The sequence below is a fragment of the Trachinotus anak genome, unplaced genomic scaffold, assembly GCF_046630095.1.
Source record: "Trachinotus anak isolate AG129_WGS33_773 ecotype Australia unplaced genomic scaffold, CSIRO_AGI_Tana_v1 ptg000021l, whole genome shotgun sequence".
Taxonomy (NCBI): domain Eukaryota; kingdom Metazoa; phylum Chordata; class Actinopteri; order Carangiformes; family Carangidae; genus Trachinotus; species Trachinotus anak.
The window spans coordinates 14,759,186-14,771,928 of NW_027273872.1; the positions used below are offsets into that span (position 1 = coordinate 14,759,186).

General features: G+C 39.7%; 1 protein-coding gene across 1 annotated transcript in view; it reads left to right on the forward strand.

The window, feature by feature from the left end:
* trpc7b (transient receptor potential cation channel, subfamily C, member 7b) overlaps window positions 1-12,743 on the forward strand; it is a 48,052-nt gene that overhangs the window by 19,098 nt on the left and 16,211 nt on the right. Inside the window, exons 5-7 of the mRNA XM_071458031.1 lie at window positions 4,884-5,100; window positions 6,534-6,767; window positions 8,472-8,736. Coding sequence (XP_071314132.1) covers window positions 4,884-5,100; window positions 6,534-6,767; window positions 8,472-8,736 — 716 coding nt within the window. The remainder of the gene's footprint in view (window positions 1-4,883; window positions 5,101-6,533; window positions 6,768-8,471; window positions 8,737-12,743) is intronic.

Genomic DNA, 12,743 nt, shown 5'->3' on the forward strand with positions numbered 1-12,743 from the left:
GAGGATGCATTTTATCAATGACAGGTCCCCATGAATGTAGTAAAACAAGTGTGTTTGTGCTGAGATTCAGTAACAGGGCTGAGTACGTTCAAGTGTTAGGTATGACTAATGAATTAGTCATTTTGTAGACTAAGAGAGAAAGAGAGCAGCTGATGTCAAGTGTGTATGAGAGAATGGAGAGCAGTATCACTGAGAGTACATCTCCACCAGCGAACCGTGGATTTAATCACGAGACACTAGCTGCTTCAGACCTCCCTGTGTCGCAAAAACACCTGTTTATGTTAATCTCTCTCCTTCTCGCTCTCACTCTGTGTGTGTGTGTGTGTGTGTGTGTATGTGCGTGCACACGTATGGACATGCATGCATGTATGATTACATCATGTATGATCACAGTCTGCCATTTCTGACACAGCTGATAGGGCAGGAAAAAAGGTAGCAGTGTGGAGAAACAACACATTAATATAGGATACAAAGCACGTTGTAACTTTTATTATTATTATTATTATTAATATTATTATTATCAGGTATTTGAGATGTGGAGAAGATAGAACTACAGAGGGAAGGGGCAATAAAAACAATTAATCAAGTTAATAACTAAGACAAAATAGATGTTTATGGACTCTTGATAACAATGTGACAGCAGCTCAACAGACAAAAAGGTATATTAAATGAATTTGGTAATGAAATAGATAAAAACAGAGTTTCTGTGAAAAATACATCAAGACACATGCAGATTGCAGAGAGAAAGCTTTGATGTGTTTTGGTTGATTGTGTGCACTGTGCCCTCCTACACCTGGTGCTAATCATGCAACTCTGTTCTGCTCATCTCATCAACTGCTCATCTCTTACTGCTCATAATATTCTCCTTTTTTTTTTTTTATAGCAACACAACACAACATTATCAGAATACCAAAGAATATTACAATTTAAACCAGCTGGGAGAGCTGAAGAAAAGATATTGATATTTTTGATGCTCAGGATAAAGGCAGACAGACATGGATACATTACGTGGATATCTTCTTTGGAAATCTCCTGTAATGGGAAAAAATGAGATATGCTTTGGAAGAGATGAAAAACAGATACGTATTTTGATACTGCATGTTTCTGATTGATTGAAGAGGGTGAAAAATTGGGGAAAACATGCAGCAAGTGATTGGATACATATCTCTGGTGCACATGAGAATACTCTACAGCCTTGCTTGAGTGGCAGGAAAGAAATGAAAACAAACGATGAGTATAAAAAAAAAAATCCTTGAAGTGGCTGTCAGGTTCCCCTTCTTTTAAACAAGCATCATGCTTTAGTTAGGGAATAACTTATTTTATTTATAACTTATTATACTAATGACTTTATTACTGTATTTACAACACAGCAAACAGCTTCCCAGGAAAATATTTATATCATAGTAGGTAATTAACACAAACCCCTTAAAAATTAGACCATTGAAAACGGGCAGTTGTTACTGTATAAAATACTGAATTTATTATACCTGCCCTATTATTCAGTTTCCTTTATATGTCGGCACAGTGTTAGGCCAGTGGTCATCAATGCTTTTATTGGAAGGATTGCTGTGCAAGAAATCCCACTATATGTTCTTCTAAGCCCCAGAACAAGCAGTTTGATCATGCAAACCACTTTTCGCAGCGATTTGTCTCCCAATTTTCCGAGATATTTGTTAACAATATTTCCCCGTAGAAATGAATGGATGGAATGTTCTGATTTTTCAGTTCGACTCATCCTCAAGGCCACAAATTTCACTCTCCTTTCATGGCACATTTTGCATCCTTCAGCCCTTTTTCACTTCATATGACTTCATCTACTCCTTCATACAAATTTATACCAACAATGCAGATTAGTTTCTGACATTTCAAGCAATAAAGCTCAGCTTTTTTTAACAGCCAGCAGCAACACTTTAGCATCGGCTTTTCCAAAAGCCAGCAATCCCACATTAGAACAGGGCGTGCAGGTATGTGTAAGGAAAGATGGCTAAATACAAGTACATCTTAAAAGCATAATACAGAAATTATGATAAATGTGGTCTACTGGCAATACTGTAGAGGCTATTTATTTATGGTAATTATACCAGTTATCACAATCAGTTTGAAAATGATAGGTTGACATTTATGAATTCCACATCTTGGTCCTACACTCCCATATTAGCTAATGGTTTTTTCTTTAATTTAATTTGCTCTAAGGTCTCTTTGAATCCAAGCTCTGACCCCACCGTTTTGATTCTTTTGTTCACACTCAAGATTTCCTTTGGCTCTTTCCCTGCATCTCTATCCTTTACTCAGTCTCTTTTGTCCTATGCTGTCTTGTCTCTGGTGAGATTCAAACCCAGGTCACTACGAGAAATAAAGTCCAGTTGATACACTCAGAGGAGGGTCACAATCCATTTATCAGTGATGAAATGACTGAACATTATTGAATAGTCCTGCAGCACCTTAACCTTTGTCAGGATGAAAAACTTGTATCACCTTCAATAAAATGCAAAATATATATAGTCAAATTTGTGATTGCAAGTTTGATGGCTGACTGATTAAATTATCTATATTGGTAAATGGGATTGTGTATCTGTGTGTGAGTAATGGAGATGGAAGGAAAAGTGAGAACTGAGACTCAAAAATGTACATATAGTCCCACATAATCTATAATTATTTAAACATTAAGTGTACATACAATATATCTACAGGATGACACCTGGTCTTACCTAGATACTTAGCTATTCAGAATGAATGTCAGTCTACACTAAGTGTATGTCAGGTTCAATTCTCCCGGGTGAAAAGATGTTTGAGAATAATAGAGGACACCGCAGCTCCTTTCTGGCCTTCTGAGATTTCCATTTCACACCAAACCTCTTTTATTTAGTCTGCATGCCCCTGCTGCCAGCAGACACCATTTTATTGGAGGAGAGAAGATCAGCTCTTGTCACTATCAAATTGGCAAAAAAAAAGAAACCCTTGGGGTTTGCAGTCTTCATGTAGTGGTAGGTGGTAGGCCTGATCTAGGATGACCATCTCATTTAAGCTGAGGGGTGAAATGGATCAGCCTTATCAGCAAAGGAGATGGGAGAAATGAGAAGCCATCCCAGTGGCAGGAGGAGGTTTAGAGGAGGTTTTGCAGGGTTAAGATATACCAGACAACCTCTTCCAGCATGGTTTAGTAGAGTGTGTGTGGCTTGGGAGCAGCTATTGAATCTTATGTGTTACTGTGCATGCAGAGAGTAGAGATATCCTGTGGGTAGTTAATATTGAACACAGCAGGTTTAGAGAGTAGCAAATGTTGGGATCTCAGATGTCTGTATGGGGTTGGAAGTGTGTGTTTATGTCTGTCTGTGTGTTTGTGTGTGTCTGTGCATGGTTGTGTATTTGTCTGTCTTGGCATATTTTTGTGCAATTATGAAAAGGTCCCTCTGTGTGGTGGCATGTTTAACGCTCCTTACGTTCTCCCCATATGGTGCATTCCCACCAACACTTCATTGTTTGGCATGCATTTACTCTGGCATTATGTTGCTGTGAAAGTGATTACTGGTTAAGCACATCTATGAATCACAACAGATGCTGTTTGCGTGCTAAGGTGGTTGTGTAGTGATGCTTTTCAAATGTTGATCTCTGAGGACCAAAATCTCAGGGACTGTGCAAAAGCCATGAATTATTCACTCAGTAAATAAAAAGCAAATGTTTTGTTTCCCTGCAATTAGTTTTTGTTCAAAAACCTACAACTCAAACATGTTTGTTCAACATGACTCCCTGATCCAAGAGTAAATTTTACAGGCTGTTGTGCTGGCGAACACAACTGAACATAACTTCTTAAGTAAGATGAGTAAAAATGTCTAATGGTGTGATGTGTCTTTCATTCTACTCTAGTGTACATTGCAGTGACCTTAAATCTACTCTTCTTAATATTGTTTACTGCTGTGTTCCAGGTACCAAGTCATATAAATATCTATCTAACAATCTAACAAGTCCTCGGACAACAAAATAGCCTCTTCTTATTGCTAACTTAACTAATTACCCATACACATTCTAGGCTATGCCTTTGCCCTGGTGATACTGATATCCTCAACTTTGACTGAAATCAAAACCAAAATGGTTTCTATCATAAACTATCGTTTAATATTACCTCACAACAAGAGACATATCAAAAACAAGTAGAAAAATGTTCAGTCATTCCACAACAAATAAAACAATGAAAGGTAAAATTAGCCTGCACTCTTGAAAGTGTACATATATATTATACTTGAAAGTGAGCCGTTTCCTTTCTCAACTGTCTCTGTCCACAGTATGCTACCTGTCAACCACCAAACAGCAGACAGGCGAAGTTAGCAAGTAGCTGGTGAACATAGTAGAGCATTTAGCAGCTAAAAAGACACATTCAGCTCATCACCATTTTCTTGTTTTTTTTTTCTTATCAGAAAGTCCAGCTGTTTGTTTTTTGGCATCAAGTCACTTAATGGCCTTTCTGCCCTGGGATGTGACCTTAGAGCCCTAAAAACTTATGTGACACCGAAGGCTAAATGGCCTTGCCCCTCAAATGATGAGATTCCTAGCCTGGTCACAGCCAAAACAACTAAAAGGAGGGTGGATATTGACCTTGTGGCCAGAAACACATTTGAATGCAAATGTCACCCTGTGTCTGCTGAACAGTCAAATTTATTTATGTAGCCCAGTATCACAAACCACAAATTTCCCTCAAGGCACCAAGTCACAAAATCATCTTTATAAGGTAGTAGTGTTTCATTGTTTGTCACAAAATAATAATAATAATAAATGCAGGTATAAACAAATATTATTAATCTCATTTTAATTTCACTCTCATTAATATTCGTAAACCACAGATACATCCTGACACATAAATCGTATTCCCTGAATCTTTTCACTTCCAGCTCGGTCAGATCCTGCGAAGCCCCTTCATGAAGTTCGTGGCTCACGCTGTCTCCTTCACCATCTTCTTGGGTCTGCTGGTCGTTAACGCCTCCGACCGATTTGAGGGCGTCAAGAATCTGCCCAATGAGACCATCACAGACCACCCACGACAGGTGTTCAGGGTCAAGACCACCCAGTTCTCCTGGACAGAGATGTTGATCATGAAGTGGGTGTTGGGTGAGTCACCTTTGGACATACACACAGTTCACACACATGCCGTGGCTTAGTTTGAAATTCTGCACAGTTGGAGCCAATTAAAATGCAAATAGATGTAACATAGTCACTGTCAAGACATCATGATTAGAAAAAAAACTTGACATGGCATGTGGTATAGTTTATAGCAAGTTTTAAGTATTTTTGATGCTAATCATAAGCTTTCTTTTAAGTTTTCCTACAACACAACAGCTTCCCTATAAATCAGAAAACTTCCTGAAAAGAGTCTGTGAACTTTTTTGCCCAACTTTGGGCAGATTAATGTAGTACCATACCAACCAAGTGGACAAAACTCAAGATTATGGGAAAACAAAAACTCATTCTCTCTTATCTCCCAAGATCAAATAAAAGTTTACTGGTTAGATGCAGCACAGGACAGCCTTGTTAAAGCAGCAGCCATGCTGAGTCGTAATGATAAGCTGGAGGGAAATATGGAGGTTGACCTGAGAGATGGTGCTCAGGAAATATTAGTCAGAGGGAAAGAGAGAAAGAACAATGGGGAAAGGGTGGAATCAGTTTGGGGAGAATGACGAGAGTAAATGAAGGAGTTGAGTGTGTGGCATACGAGAACGTAGGCATGAAAAAAGAGGAAGATAGAAGGGGTGACACAAAGACAAAGACAAACTCGACAGATAAATAGTCCAAGGCAATATCTGTCAGACCTCAGCTGCTGCTTCCCATCTGCTGATGTTCTTCTTTCCATCCACACACACACACACACACACACACACACACACACACACACACACACACACACAGATATAATAGCATTATGTGTGTGGTTTGTGTAAGTTGGCGTACATATTGTCTATTTTTATTTGGTTACATGTAATGGCACCATTCTTTTCCCATCCGAGGTAATTTTTGGCAGCAGGTGCTCATGTGAGTGTGTTTCCGTGTGTGTGTGTGTGTGTGCATGTGTGTGTGTGTGTGTGTGTGTGTGCGTGTGCAGTGACTCCTGGCTTACGTGGACCAGGGTAATTGTAATTCCAGCAGCATGCTTTGAAGGCCCAGTAATTGTTACAGAGATGATACAGATCAGGGCACCTTTTCAGTAATTTTCTCCTTATTTTGCCTCCAAATAGAGAATGACGGAGTGGCTGTGTAGAGGGAATTAGGTTTTCCTGTGTGTGTGTGTGTGTGCGCGCATGTGCGTGCATGTGTGTGCACACGCGCCTGAGCTACAAGTAGGGATGTCTGAGTGATTGAGTATAAATTATATGCTTTGTTGTCAACATCTGCGTATGTGCAAGACAGTTTCTTTGTATAGATTTGTTTATGCTTGTGTGAGTGCCGGTGAGAGCCTCTTCATCTTTGTGTATTTGTATTTACCGTCTGTATTTCCCATCTCTCCACTGTATGTCCATGTGTTAAAGTGTGTGTATCTTCTTGCTCAGGTATGATTTGGTCAGAATGTAAGGAGATCTGGAGCGACGGGCCCAGGGAGTACGTGATGCACCTTTGGAACGTTCTGGATTTCGGCATGCTGTCCATCTTTGTGGCGTCCTTCACGGCACGCTTCATGGCGTTCCTCAAGGCGTCCAAAGCTCAGCAGTATGTGGACATGCATGTACCAGATGAAGACCTCAGTAACGCCTCACTTCCTGACGAAGTCGCCTATTTCACTTATGGTGAGCGGTTACTCTAAATATATTCATACAACAAATGGCAGAATTTAGTGTAATGTTGATAACTGAGTCTGAGTTCCTGTACGTGGCACTCTTTTCTTTGTTTTCTCAGCCATTGTGACTATCTCTATTCTTGATTCAACAATGCTTGTTTCTATGGCACAAAATGTTAAACTGCATCACTTCTTATCTACCAGAAAATGCTAATTTGACACCACATGATAAAATGTAAACGCTGAGCTGCTTAAATCATTGTGCTACATCAGTCACTGATAAGGAAAAGCTAATTAGAGGAGTATTTGTGTAAAAATGTCACAAATAACTAAAAACCTGAGCTGGAGCACTGGAGGATGAGAGTGTATTTGTCATTTAGATGTCACCGCATGCTTAACCCAAGAGGTTCACACACATTTTATGCAATAAAGTCATGATAACAAGTCGGTACAGATATACAGCTTACGATATATTCAAACCCACCATTAATATCCAAATTCCCTGCCTTGTCTGCCTTTCTTGGAAATGTACTGACATATCAGGAAAACTTTAAAATCATAGAACATATAAACTTTTCTTTCACTATCAGACCCAAAGCTTCCTCTCACTACAGATAGAAAAACTGTTGCAGCCCACAGGCTACTGGACTGAACCTTCATCAGTGCTGTCATCTGGTGGTCTGACTCTGTCATGACACATCAGTAAATACTGAAGTGTGTGTGAGATGTTACTGTTACTTATAATCTTCATAACCTGATTCCCATATCTCCACATCTGCACATATTGTGTATAACATGTGCTCACTCTTTGTCTGAGCCACAGTTTAACAGCAATGAGTGAAACAGACACAGTCTTTCTTTTACCTTGTTGTTACTTGTTTTATTGATTTCCTTTGTATCTCAGTTTTCAATCTCGCTCAGTTTTCCTCACCTTCAACACGTCTGACCGTGCCTCTTTTCCTGCCATTCCCTCCCTGTCCTTGCTTCCCCTTACACACATTATCCCTTTATCCCTTCTCTTTGCCATCCACCAATGTCATACTTGTCGCTTTCCCTCCTTCCTCTCCCTCTTCTCTCCAACTCTCCTTTTTCCGTCCTCACTTAATCCATCTTCTTACTATTCGTTCTCCTCCATCAAAGCACATGTGCTTAAAAGCCAAGATTATGCTCTTTAGAAACATCTCTTGCAAACATTGAGATCCCACTGTAACTAAATGTTTGCTCTGCACAAACTGAGCTTTAACCAGCAATAATTTGATGAAATAATGATTCGAAGGTGATGGCTGAGTTTCTCTTCAAGCTTAAGTACAGTATTTCCATAATAGGAGTAATGGACAACAAGGTAACACTATACTTTGACCTCTTGTATTTAGCATTTATAATCACCATATAAACACTGTGTTTATAATACAGTATAATGTAATTCTTAGCATTAATTAAACTGAAAGAATGGATCCGAGGCTGGTTTAGAGATTTAGGTAAAACTTAACTTAATTCCCCATTTTTAGCATCTATATCAGAAAGATTTAAATCCTGAATTCATGAAAGCAGATGTGAATTATTCAACAACTTTGGAACTGCACTTGTTTGCCTCAAAGTCAAATTATTACACAAAAACTTCTGGTTTGATTCTGGAGTAGCTCATTCAGATTACACACAGATTACACATTATCCACCTGTTCAGCCACTTGTCTCTCTCTTTCTCCTCCTCCAGCCAGGAACAAGTGGCGCCCGTCTGACCCCCAAATCATCTCAGAGGGCCTGTACGCCATCGCCGTGGTGCTGAGTTTTTCACGCATCGCCTACATCCTGCCAGCCAACGAGAGCTTCGGCCCACTGCAGATCTCTCTGGGGCGCACAGTCAAAGACATCTTCAAGTTCATGGTCATCTTCATCATGGTGTTTGTGGCCTTCATGATTGGCATGTTCAACCTGTACTCGTACTACCTGGGAGCCAAGTACAATCCTGCCTTCACTACGTGAGTTATGCCCGGGTGTGAGAGTGTTTTGGTGTGGACAGTACCTGTACAGTGTGTGCCTGTGTGACCAGGCAATGATTATGTCTAAACACATGTACACCTTTATGTCTGCATGTCTGCATTTTTCCATCCTCACTCTTAAACAAAGGTAAATGCAGTGGAGCTACATGATGACCAGACCTTGGTCATTTTACATCAGAACTGACTGCAAAAGAGAAAAAAAAATCATGTCAGGTATCTGATTTGGGTCCCATGTTACCATTATTGCTATACCAGGTCGGAGAACAAGATAATCCCCAGGACATTATAGATCGTCACGTGTCCTCATCTCGTTGATGAGACTGTTTGCAGGGTTCATTAAATCCATGGTGCTTTATCAGTGGCAGAGATCGAACTTTAATCTCCCCTCAAGACTAACTCAGGCTGTTTGTTAAATTTAATAAGGAGAATGTTGAATGGGTGCTTCACTTTTAAAATCTATAACAATCACTGGTGAATTGTTGATGTATCTCACAACTTTAACAGACTTGTGGGTAGGAAAAAAAAAGCCATTTTCCCAGCACCAGTTTGTGTATACTGTGCTGTAGAAGAGGGCTCCACTCTTCCTTATGTCCACTATAAACACAAGTACTGACCAAAATTAAAATGGAAAATGTGAAAATTAGGTGGTATTTGTCAGTGAGAGCTGTGGGAAAAATGCATCAATATTGATTTCATTTAAATGCCTAGTGATTGATAAAAAAAAAAAATACATTTGATATGACTAGAGGTTAAAATCTGAGCTTGTTAGATTTCTTAAAATATGTTTAATTTTACATGAAAGTGAAAGTAACAAGAGAACACGAGGAGATGTTTGGAGATGTTTTGACAGTATCTCAGAAGTTTTTTATGGCAAAGTTTCCTTGATCGTAAAGTGATAATGATAAAGTGCCAGGGTGCAGTCAGTTCATTTTATCAACCCACTCTGACCTGAAGCAGGATTTCACACGACAGGAAAGTGGTTGACACTTATATGATGGAAAACATTGTACCAAATGACAGCCACCCATGTAGAACTAAAGGTCACTATGCGGACTTATTTGAACACTTTAACTAAGAATCCTTCAAGATTCATCACATTTTTCGAAGGTTAATTTTATTCAGTATTCATTGCCATATGTGCATCTCCTCCTTTCCACACTGGCCGTGACAACTGTAAGAGTTGGAACAAAGTCCTTGTTCTGGCTTCAGTCGTCTGAGTAAAACAGCTCAAGTGCCACAGGCTATTATTGTGTTTGATAACTGAAAGTCATCCAGCTGAATGTACAAATGGGTCGATAACAACACTCAGTATATAGTACACTTTACCTGGTAAAGAGCTGCTTTCGACATAGTTACCAGGGTCATTCATTTCAAAGGGTGAAGTGCACATCGAAGAGTCAGTTTGTACTTCAAGGCTGCAACCATACAACACCTTAAATATGTTCTTTCACTTGTTTAAATATTATCCACCTCAGCAGCAAATGATTCAAAGTCTATTCATTTTACTGTAGCATTTACACATTAAAGTTGTTGGGTTATATATCAGCCTGGTTGTAAAGCAGTCAACCTGTCTAACAAGCCCCGCAACACATCAATCTGAGCGACAACACTCCCTCTTTCATTTTAGCTTCTCCATATCTCCACCTGCCTATCCTCCCACATCAGCTGCAGCCAGAGTGATGCTGAATCTTTCACTGTCAATGTCTGATATTTGTAGGAAAGTTATCCATCTTTGCCCACTGACAGAATATTTCATCTTCATCTCAAGATGAAAACTCTATTAGGTCTCTCTCTGTCACAGGTCATTTTTCATTTTCTCAGAGGAAGACATTCTACAGATATAAACAGATGACAATGCACCATTTCTGCTCAGTACAACATGCTTTATATGCTGGTTTGTAATTATGTTATTTTTCATCTGGTTCATTTAGGTTCGCACTTCATAGCTGCAAGAGAGTCATCATTTGACCAGGTTAGAGCAAAAGACAGGTTGAAAAGCAATATCTGTTCACTGAGTGGAGCATGGTGGTCTTGTCTATGCTCTTTTGCATAATTCACCTTCTGGATTTTTCATATTAGTTAAAAAACATAAAGAAAAGTGAATATGAACCATGACAAACGGCTGCCAGATGTTAGCATCTGTCTCCTCATAAGCATAAACCTCGTGCTGTGGGCTTGTTTGCTGTTGCTGGTTTAGCGTATTTACAGTAGATCACACACCAGAGTTTACCATGGACTTATTGCTTTGGACCCAAGTCTCAGCTCTAAATACAAGCAAAGCTGAATGATTAAACATGATAAAGTTACAATGACCTCAGAGCATTGCCACCATGTTGTTGTTTCTGGTTGTTTCGGCAAGCTGTACAATGATTGTGATTCAGTTTCCCTGGCACTTAGCTGTGCCAAACTGCTCGCCTGTCCATCTGTCTGTCCGCCTGTTCTTATTATCTGGTTATGCACCTGGGTCTGTATGTTCACTTGATACAGGAGCATTTCTCTTTAGTGTGTAGGCTATGTATAATAGCCTGCACTCATATGTCCATTTACACACCTTTTTTTTTTTAGCATCATCAGGTCAGAAAGCTTTGAAACTGCAGCATCTTCAGACAGCATAGTCCAAAACATAGTATAAAACAACTACAGCTGATAAAGCAAGATGGGTCAAATACCAGGTGGGATAACACCATTTACCAGTCTGTAACATAGATGCAGCTTCAGTTATTTGCTTAAATGCACCAGATGTTTTCAGGTCTTTATCTTCACATATCAACTATGAGGTGTGAGTGGCCTGGGAGCAATATCCAAATTTATGACCTGCTGAGCATTCACCATAGATAGAATCACTGATGATAAAACGATGTGTGTTGGACTTCTAGTGTGAGGACTCTACCTGCCGACTTTCCCTGCACCACAGTGCTGTGCATTTATAATAGCTCTTCTGCTGAGCTGCAGCTCAGGGGTCTTATAGAGGCTGTGAGTTCTGCTTGGCTGCCCACATGGCGCCAAAGAACCAGACAACGTGATGAGCAGACAGACAGAGCAGCGGCATGAGAGGGAGTTAACTGACAGACAGGCAGATCGACAGGTAGAAACGTCTAATGGAGTTAAATAGACAGAACATGGTCACAAACTGACAGACATAATGAAGACTTCTCAGAAAGCAAAGGACAAGTTCAGAAAAGACCTTGGGCCCTGTAGATGCAAGTGCCTTATCATCACCATTACACATTCATTTCCATCATGAGTGTACAATCCAGCCTTGTACGGCTCTGACACCTTATCACTTCTCTCTGCTTTAGAGATCAACATCAAGGCTGATTTCAAAAATCAGAGTTAACACAGACATGTTAAACATGGAAACCACTCATCTGAATAACCTCTGGCTGCATTTCTTGTCAGTCGATTATCTATTATTTTTTTTACTTACCTTAAATTCAGCATCTAATATTCATCTAAAAGGTTTTCAGTTGTCTGTCACTCCCTTAGTGGGAGCTGCATAGAGAGGTTTTTAGCATGACTGAACCCCCTTCAATTGTGTTGTTGTTGTCAGTCTCACCACCAGGGGTCAGTCTGGCTTTAAATCTCAAGCCCTCAATAAAGTGGTTGACAGTGCCAGTGCCTTTATTTCTGTACTGTTTCTAATTTTTTAATTTTTTGTTGTGTGAACCTAATCAACCTTTTTGTTCAATATTTTGCCTATAATTATCTCATACAATTTGTAGTCTGTGTGCACAGTGAAGCGTTTTCGAAGCGTCTCTTTTGTGTCTGTGCCTGTTTATTTTTTTCTGTCCCACTTAATTCAATTACTAGGTGTGACTGTTTGGTATAACTGTTAATAGGACTGTCAATGCTGTGCAAAAATTGTGAATTATCCAAAGAACAATCTCCTGTCTATCTGTTTCCTCTATCACCCAGCAGAGAACATATGCTCGTATGTGTATGTGTATGAGTGTGTGTGTGTGTGTGTGTGTGTGTGTGGGCAGAAG